Below are 10,218 nucleotides of genomic sequence, written 5' to 3'. Positions count from 1 at the left end.
AGCTCGGGTGACTCAACCGCCAATCGAGAATCGACCTCGACTCTCAAGACCTGTCAAAACTTGTACAACAACCCACGTATTTTGGGCGTACGTCGTTACGTCTCTACAAATTAGTTTACTAAATATTTCACTATTAAAACAGTAATGAATTTATACTATGCACCACGCCATAAGTGAGTTCCTATCCCCGTAATGCTAGTGGAAATCATTAATAACATGTCAGAAATTAAGTGTTACTGAAGTTGTTTTTGAAGGTTTGTACTTATTCTTGCTTTAATATGTTTGCAACAATAAAATAACGATTAAGAAAAGGTCATTCCGCACTGATAATTTCTACTTTCAATAATCACTATTTTATGCAAAGTTAACTAATTGCCGATGCCGTAGTGAGAGAGAGTATTAATGCAGCCGAAAGGCACTATGACAAAGGATTAAAGAGATACAGTTCAATAATGATGGCATTTTGGGTTGGACTAAAGCAAAGGGAGTGCCGCCACTTAGAAATTTTTTCATTGGAGTGATGTTATTATGACACCTATTTTTTATTATGTTATCGTAGAGAATACGCTAAAATATGCATGTTTTGTAGGAAAAACTTTTCTCTAAAATAAAAATGGCCGAGATATTTGACCCGCAAGTTGAAACCACTACTTGACAAATTAAAATCAATCATTCAGAACAGTAAATTTAAGCAACAGAGACAAGATAGGTGCGACGACGAGCGAAGCGAGGAGGAGTGTGTTAGGTTGACCGCGATGATCGCGCGACAGAGCAGACAGACATGTTATTGTACCTACTAAAAAAAATCTAAGTCTTTTTTTTTGCACCCCCTTTGCTTTAGGCCAACCGCATTTTGGCTTCATTATAATAATTATTACATATTTATATTACAACCAGATTTAGAAGATACTATGAGATCATGTCAAAAACTCATTTTGAGCAGGAAAGTATTAATACACTAACAAAAATGTAAAAAAAGAAATGGCACTGATTAGTCTATAATGCCATATTACACTGAAAATTGTATTGGACGTGATCATATTAGGGACTTTTATATTTATAAATAGGTAGGTATTAAATTGTTATTTTAATCTTATCTGAGAAGACACTTTAAAACGTGTATCATCACTGCCCTGAGAGTGAATCACAAAAAAATTGTACATAGTTAAAGCCTTGTAATTAGTCAACTCACAACCAATTAAATTCAATGTAATAATTTTTTGCCTTTTTTTTATACCAAGTTGGTGGCAATCTAGCATACGGCCCGCCTGATGGTAAGCAGTTACCGTAGAATCTTTAGAATTAGAATTGTTTATTGCACTCATATTAGTATACAGTTCTTAAAACTATTTAATACAGTTCCACATGAACCCTGTAAGGGTATAGCAATATACTTAACACTAACTTATGAGATAACATGCATCATAGGCATAAGCCAATTCCTAAAGACTAGTGTATAATTTATAATGGTCACTCTTGTAACCTTTAATTAATAGATAGTTGTTTTGACATGAAACATTGCAAGTATAAGTGTTTTATGTTTTATTTTATTTATTAGGCACACAAAATAGATAACATCTATTACAATGACATATTGTTTTAAGTATAGGTTTTGGTTGGGAATATTATCTAAATCTTAAGCATGTATGATTAGTTGGTTACGATTGGCTGCCGACATATATGTATAATGTACTTACCCTCATTTAATAAACGGTACTAGTTTCAGAATTATGGAAGAAGACGACTCCGATTCCGATTGCACAGTGCTGCTGATAGACTTTGTTAATGAACCTCAGAAAGTCGACGCCAAAAGGCGGAGATTGAGCCATTTACAAGATAGGAGCAAACAAGCAGGACATGACGAAAACACAGCACGAAATGATGTAAGTCAAAATATACAAACAGATTTACCAAAGAATAACATCGAAAAGAACTGGCTTATAACAAAATATTTATCAGGCATCAATAAGGCTAATATACGAAATAATACCTCTCATGAAAATGCGCCTAAATATGCACTTGTTTCTAAAACTTATGCTGGAAATACTGAAAATACAGCTAAATTTAACGATATTGTCATATGCCTGGATTCGGATGACGAAACGGAAAGCAATGAAAAGTCTCAAAACCAAGACACAAATAAAGGTCTGACTGAGATTTCTTCTGCTAATGATCTCTTACATGAAACAAAATTAATAGTGCTCAAGCCTGCAGCGATCAACGCTCAGAGACCTACTACCAATATTTTTGAAAGTAATCAAATGTTTTCTAACGAACACGTGTCACAAAGACCAAAAGGAAATGAACCTGCCAGACTTAAAGTCTTAAAACGGTCTATAATTACTGAACAAAAAGCAACAACGCATTTTGAAGAAAATAATTTAAAGCGTAATTCGAGCAATGGAAAAGAGAACATATCGAAAAATGATAAAATGGAAAGTGGTAATAATAAACTAGCTGATATAGATAGTTATAGATTTATACCTCCTAGATTGTCTCCATTAGAAAGTAATATCCCTAATACTACCAGTAGTACTAGTTCAGGCACTAATGCTGGTATACGTGTTGCGTCTCAGGCTGAAAATAGTCTAACATCAATTTTAACCGTGTCAAATAACAAGTTATATACCAATATTTCCGATAGTACTATCATAGATAATAAAGATTTTCAACAAGATACAGAAAATAAAACAGTTGCAAACATAAAAGCAAAGCGATACGGTAATAATGAAACACAAATAGAGCCTAAACGCATTAAAATGAACCTGAAGCCAAAATGCTCAGTCAAACAACATGCAGATACTGAACAGATGATTAATGAAAAGTGTAAAGCGAATGTTATGCGTGAGGAAATAAGTAACGAAGAAATAGGTCAAGAACTTCGTGAACAAGAAACGTGTGATCGTGATAAGCAAAATAGAAGCAAAATGCAAGAAAATCGAGATGAAACAGTACAAAGTGAAGCAAACATTGAGCCAGTAACCTTCAAAGATAATGACTCAGCAAATGAAGAACTAAATGCAGAAGGTGCTATCAAAATACTAAATAAAACAACACTAAGCACGACAAACGAAGCGCAAGAATCGAAACAAGTTCAAAATGAGCTCGAAATTATTAAAGTTCAAAACGGGCAAATAAAAAGCAAAGCATGTGATAAGCAAGTAACAAACAATCTATCCAGTAAAAACCAAAAAACAAGCCAAGTCGTTAATGAAACAGCACCAACTGAGGCAAACACTGAGCCAGAAACCTTCGAAGATCAAGATTCAGCAAATGAAGTATTAAATACAGAAGGTGCTATCAAATTACTAGATAAAACAACACTAAGCACGACAAGCGAAGCGCAAGAATCGAAACAAGTTCAAAATGAGCTCGAAATTATTAAAGTTCAAAACAGGCAAATAAATAGCGAAGCATGTGATAAACATGAAACAAACAAACTATATGAAGAGCAAAGAACAATTGAAACACTCAATAGAGAAGACAAAGAAGAAGAAACACGCCAAGTAAGCGGTGAACAAACTACAAATGAATCACACACCAAGCAAGGAACGGATCAGCTAAATAAAACACCAAGAGAAGTAAGTCTCAATCTTGAAGATAATAAACGTGGGTTGAAATTCCAAATTTTCTTTTTAACTTACATTTTGGAAAATCTCATAAAAGACGAGTACCCACAATTTGGAATAACACTTCAAAATATCATCGAAACTTTACTCATTAACGCTAGACATGGGTCATTTCAAACCCATGTGCAGTATGCTTGTCCTGAATGTGGCTGTTTATCTAATTATTCATCAAATTTGACAAAAACAAAATCTGGTGTAAATAACACCGAAAATTCTCAAAACTGCGATCTCTGTCGCGGCGTTGGCGTTATACACACTTCTTACCTGGAAAAGTACTCTAATAAAAAATATCACATTGGTATAAAAAAAGAAAATGTAGAAAGAACACCGGCAAAAAACAATCATGTAAAACAACTAGTGGAGGAAAGCGACAAATCAGTAACACGGGAAACTAGCAGTAATTCTAAAGCAATATTAGAAGAAAATGATACTAACGAATCGGTCTCTAGGTGTGTAGTAGAAGACATATGTGCTGTTGATAAAGAGAAACAGACCGACAATATTTCGTCAACTCAGAGTGCTCTGGAGACAAAAACAGGAAATCATAATAACTCAAAGGAACATGCAATTAACAGTGATACACCTTTCATAGAAGCATCTGAAACCAAAACTGAAGGAAAAATTAAAATAACTAATAGTAGTAATATGAATGAAATAGTTTCAATTAAAGATAAATTAACAATAAGTAACAAAAGAACAAATGAAATTGACGAACAATCCGTTATTCATAAACGGATGAAAACTGTCACAGAAAGTAATAAGACTCAAAATGAAGAACATCTGAAGACAAAAGATAATTCTTCATATTTGACAACTGATTTCCAAAGTGACAACAGTGCCATTGAAAATAACAAAAAAATTGATCAAGCAATGCAAATATATAGTAACTTGGCCGTTGAACTGCCAAAAAATATATCATTAATACAGAATGTAATCCCAAGTATAGGAAGTAGTCGTGAAAACAATAAAGCTAGTTGTTCAAAAAGAGATAATATCTCCAATCTTGTAAATCCTGTAGCGGTGGTAAGCAATAGTGATGCAGATTTAAACCGCGATTTACGTTCTGCACAAAATGTCTCTAATACAGCTGTCATAGCAGCAAGCGAATCACCGGTAGAGACACATACGCATACTACTAATTTAAATACACAAGAAATGTCTTTAAAACTCGAAAGTCATAGTGACAACATAATAACAGCTGAAACTGATCAATTAAAGACGAAGAGCGATAACAACAGTAATGAAGTTGCCAATGAAAAACCAATAGACCCGACTAGTCAAAATGTATTACGTGTCGAAGTAGAAGAAAATGATAAACATATTGAAAATTCTTGTAATAAATCTGCAATCTCCGATAAAGTTCACGAACACAATCAGAGTATAATAAAATCACTGGTAGAAAATCCACAGTTGAATAATAACGTTAACGAGGAAGAAGGGAGCCATGTAGCACAAGAAAAAGACAAAACCTTACTAGATTTAGCGTCAAAAGAAAGTTTTAGCACTGATAAATTAATAAGTGGTGCTACCATAGCATATAAATATATATGTCCACATTGCACAAGCACTTATACACATCCTTCTAAGTTATTACGCCATTTGAAAAACGAATATAACGTAATAGTTACAAAAATACCCAAAAACTGTATTAGACTTCAATGCCCATTTTGCGACTACCTTTTACATCAGAAGAGTTATAACAAACATGTTGCGCGTTGCAGGTCTGCTATTCATGAAAATACTAATGTTAATAAAGAAGAAAACGAAAACCATAGTAAAATTAAAAACGTGAGAGCATATAGTAGTGGAAAGAATGAACAATTCGAAACTTCAAAATTAATAAGATTTAAGTATTTTTGCTCTATTTGTGATGAAACACTCACTACTGATTATGCTGCAGCCAGGCAACACAGGACTCAGTTCCATTCTGAATTTAAACACCATGTTATTAAAAAAATTAGAATCGGAATTAAAAGTAACAATGAACAGGAGGAAAAACAAAATGATGACAGTGAAGATCCAGTTGCAGATAATGTTGATAATTCAAACACGAACTGTGGGAATGTAGATGGTGCATCAGAAACTATTACCACCGAGAATATTTCCAACCAAACCACCACCAACTCTAGAAAGATAAGAAAACCAAGTACTAGTCGTGATATGAGTTGCAATAAGGACGAAGAAAGATGTGACAGTGACGAAACTTCGAGTAAATCAAGCGACGAAGATGACGACGATAAAAGGGATGAAAATAAAACAAAGACATTGCATACAAGCGGAGAAGGTACATCTACTAATAAAAATGCTAACAGTACAAGCAAACGTCAAACTTACACTTTTATATGTGAGTTATGTAATCAAATGTTATATTCTGATTATGCTAGACGAAAACATAGGATTCATCAACATCCAAATATACAAGGTAGGACAATATTCAAAAAAATTAAAAACGTTGAACCGAAGGGCAATGCATCGAAGTCAAAGAACGAAAGCAAAAAATTCTTAGAAGATAATAACAGTTCATCATCCACTGATAGAGTCACTAACGTTGAACAGGTCAATAGCACAAGGGACGGTAAACTTAGAAAACGTTGCAAGGCTAATAAAGGTGAAAACGCCAGCGATAGTGACTGGAGTCCGGTTAGTAATTCAGATTGTTTTAATGAAAGCTCTACTAGAGAACGAAAAGCCCACAAAAATAAAAGATGTACAGGAAATACAGAAACAGTTAGTGAAGATGAAATTATAAAAGCATCTGATTACTTAACTAGAAGGAGAAAAAAACGCACCACTAAGCTCTTTGGTGCTGAACGTCAAGGCTTGCGTGCAACTACTCTACAAAAAACAGCTGCAAGCGAAGAAAGTGATAGTGATTGGATAGTCAGTGATGAAAATAGTCATGAAAGTGCAGACAGTTTTGATGAAATGAAGTATTGTGATAGTCAGAATACAGGCATCGATGAGAGTACTGATAATGAAATGGAGGAAGATTATGACAGTCAGAAGACAGATGTCAGGGATAGTAATGATGACAGTAATTTAACTACTGACGAAGAATACCTACCAGTTAGTAACAATAAAACCCTAATCACATCAATGCGCACAAGTAAGAAAAGGAAACAAAGCTTTTTAAAGTTTGTTAATGATTCAATTGATACCGATGAAACAGATGGCGATCAGCAAGTAGCGAGCGAAGAAAGTGACAACGAACTATTAACAGGTCCCGATAATCAATGTGATAATAATGAAATTGCTTCAGAAAGCTTCGGAGAAGAAAGGCTTAGTGAGGATGAAATTATAAAAGTGTCTGAGAATACCCGTAAAAAGAGGAAAGAACGCATGTCGACTCTTTTTGACGATGATATTGAGATTTCATTACAAAATAACGACGGTAATGCACAAGAACAAACAAACAATTCAACTAATCATATTATATCCGTCGTTGATAAAAGTGGAAATAAAGATGTTGAAATTAATAAAAGTCATGCGGAGAGACCTGATTTGAGAAAAGGTGAAAATGGTCTTGAAAACTTTATAAATGTAGCAGACCACCAAGTACAAAATAAAGAAGTATACTGTAAAACAAATGATAGGGATCTAGCAACTGAATCTAGCAATACTACGGTGGTTAGCGAACAGAATAACACTAGTAAATTAAGCAACGTGATACTCCGCGACGATGATCGCCTCGAGATAGACCTGATTGACTGTCTTCTTAAAGAGTACAATACTCGTGATGAACAGCGAAATGATTCATGTACAGACAAAGCAAAGGATGGCGAAGATAACAGAGATCCTGATATCCATAACGATCAAACAGGAGCAAACATTGACAATCAACCTTTACTTCCACCTGAAATCAACAATTGCTTAGAAAATATACAAATTACTAATGTAAGAAGCATTGCAAATAAACTGTATATTTTCATATGCCAAGAATGCTCTTACGCTACGGACACCTATGACGATACCATACGACATTGCCAAAATCATTACAATCACATTGAAGATCCAGTTACTTATTGTAATATTTGTCAAATTAAATACGATTCGTCTTGCTTTGAAAGACATGAAATCTCACATGACAAATATTTGATAAATATCAAGATTAAATTCTCATACCAATGGCTGTTTTCGAATTGGCCAGCAGTCTTCGAAAATAATCACATATTGTTAGGTGAAGCGGAAGATATGCAAGTGCAAAGCATATATAAGACACATTGTGTTAATATGACTGTTAAAGAACACGGGCCGTGGCAATCTGCCCTATATTTATGTGCTAAGTGTAACATTTTCGTGCCACCTTTAGATATAGAGAAGCATGTGCAGGAAAAGTGCACGCTTACGTATTACGCGTGCGCCATATGTCACCGCGCATTTTTGACGCATGAAATGCGAGAGCACCATAAAATCTACCATACCGATGAGGTTACTCAACCATTTAAAACTATTGTATTTAATGAAAAAAAGTATGAACGCTTTAATTCAACATTAATTCAAATCAAGTTACAATTAGCGCAAAATAAAGAAAAACAACGAATTGTTGAGATTTACAAATGTATATGCGGCCTGTGTTTCGTTACGTTAAGAAAATTCAAATTGCACTTTGTCGACTGTGAATCAGACACAAACGATGGAGTGCAGTGTACAATGTGTTCTGGTTTACGACGGTTTCTCCCTTCAGATTTAGAGATACATATGTCACTTCACCATTCTGCAACAAAATATGAATTTAGAGTACAACAAATCACCTTCCAAGAAGAACGCGATTATGACAGCTCTGAACCATTAGAATCTACCACAGATAATAATGTTGAAGACTTAAATATTAAAAATGAGATGTTAAAGGATGAAACATTATCACAAGGTGACATAAATATTAATCAGGAAGATTCAGAGATCTTAAGTTCATTAGAAGGTAGAGTTCAACAAATGTCGATTAATGCAGATTCAGATATTAATATAGAGGTGAAAAAAAATGAGTTACTGTCACAAAATACCAATGACAATATAGATACTATAGAAGGAAATATAAATATGAATAGCATAGCAGATAATTCGGCACAAATAATGTTTACTGCTGACGATGTCAATTTTAAAGGAGACTTCAAGAAGAGAGATAGTAAAAAAACCCTGGATATTTATAAAGAGGATTTCGCAAACAAAATTACAGTAGTTAATGCAACACAAATAGAGTCTAATGTTGAAGATTTAAATATTAAACAAGAGATGCTAAAAAATGAAGTATCTTCACAAAATACTATTGAAGAGGACATACAAGAATACACGAAAGCTTTCGAAGAACATTTGGAGTCCGTTGCTTCTGTACAATTATTGGTTATTGATGAAGACTTAAATAATAAGAAAGAGATGTTAAAAGACGAATCATTTTCACAGAATACCAATGAAAAGAATAGTCAACAAAGTCAAGATGTTATCGAAGAGAATTTAATGAAAAAAACTGCAACGACGATAGACGATGCTGCACAGATCAATTCCAACGTTGAGGATTTAATAACTAAAACAGATGTGCTAAAAGATAAAACATTATCAGAAAATACTATTGAAGAGTCCACGGAAGAAAAAACGGAAATATCCGAAAAAGCTGAACAGAATAGAAGTTCAACAAATATTCTACTCGTTATTCAAGGTCACAATATTAAAGGAGACATGTTAAAAAACGAACTTACGAGACAAAATACTAATATAGATATTCAAAACCGTCTGCATATGGAAGACTTCGTAAACAATATAGAAAATCCGACACAAGAGATATTTTCTAATGTAGCCTTAAATGTCCACTCATTAAAATCAGGAGTAAATAATGAAGAAAAAAATTTGGAAAACAAAAATGCTGTTGTAGATCTAGAAACAGAAAATTCAAAAGTTGTGGAATCTGAAGATGCTATTGTTATAGAAGACTCGGATGATGGTGATGTTGAATTGATTGGAGTTGTAAATAGGGTTTTCAATATCCGTCAATTTTTCAGATCCGGATATTGAAATATGACGGATCCGGATATATCGGATAATACGGATATGTATAAAAAAAAGTTACGTTCTACAAGGATTCGGTATAAAAAGGCTATTTTCTTAGATAGTAGGATTTATTTGATATTAACGTACTGAAATCGGTGTAGAAAAGTATGAAAAAAATTAAACATTTATTCGCAAATTAACAATTAAATAATAACAATCAGTCTTTATATAAAAAAATACAATGCTATTATGTAGCATATCAAGCACGTGTTATTTATTTTAACAGAAGATGGGGAACCGACACGATAACACAAAAAAGTCAATGATAACAACACGACACGCACAAGCACTAATGACGTTCCAGGTCGACGACCAACAGGCGACTGGGCGAAAGCCTGATAACAATAGGGTATTCTACACTACTAAATCAGTTTCTTTTTTATAACTGTCAAAACGATTTGCTAATATGGAATTTATATGAAAAATTACATCGTGACGTCACGGTCAACTAACCTACTTTTTATACTTCAATCCAATTGATTAAATAGAAATTGTGGTTACAAAATAACTGCTATCTATGTTTTTCTAATAATTATCTGGTGCTTTATTT

General features: G+C 33.7%; 1 protein-coding gene across 1 annotated transcript; it reads left to right on the top strand.

Annotated features, from left to right (window-relative positions):
- Window positions 1–1,730: 1,730 nt before the first annotated feature.
- On the top strand, window positions 1,731–9,632 carry LOC134753038 (myb-like protein X). Its single transcript, XM_063688798.1, has 4 exons — window positions 1,731–3,581; window positions 5,619–5,913; window positions 6,136–7,386; window positions 8,314–9,632. The coding sequence occupies exons 1-4, from the start codon at window positions 1,731–1,733 to the stop codon at window positions 9,630–9,632; spliced, it is 4,716 nt and encodes a 1,571-aa protein (XP_063544868.1).
- The last annotated feature ends 586 nt before the right edge of the window (window positions 9,633–10,218 follow it).

This window comes from Cydia strobilella, chromosome 26, assembly GCF_947568885.1.
Source record: "Cydia strobilella chromosome 26, ilCydStro3.1, whole genome shotgun sequence".
Lineage (NCBI taxonomy): Eukaryota > Metazoa > Arthropoda > Insecta > Lepidoptera > Tortricidae > Cydia > Cydia strobilella.
Note: the sequence above shows the minus strand (reverse complement) of the source record. Positions and strands in the feature narration are given on the sequence as shown.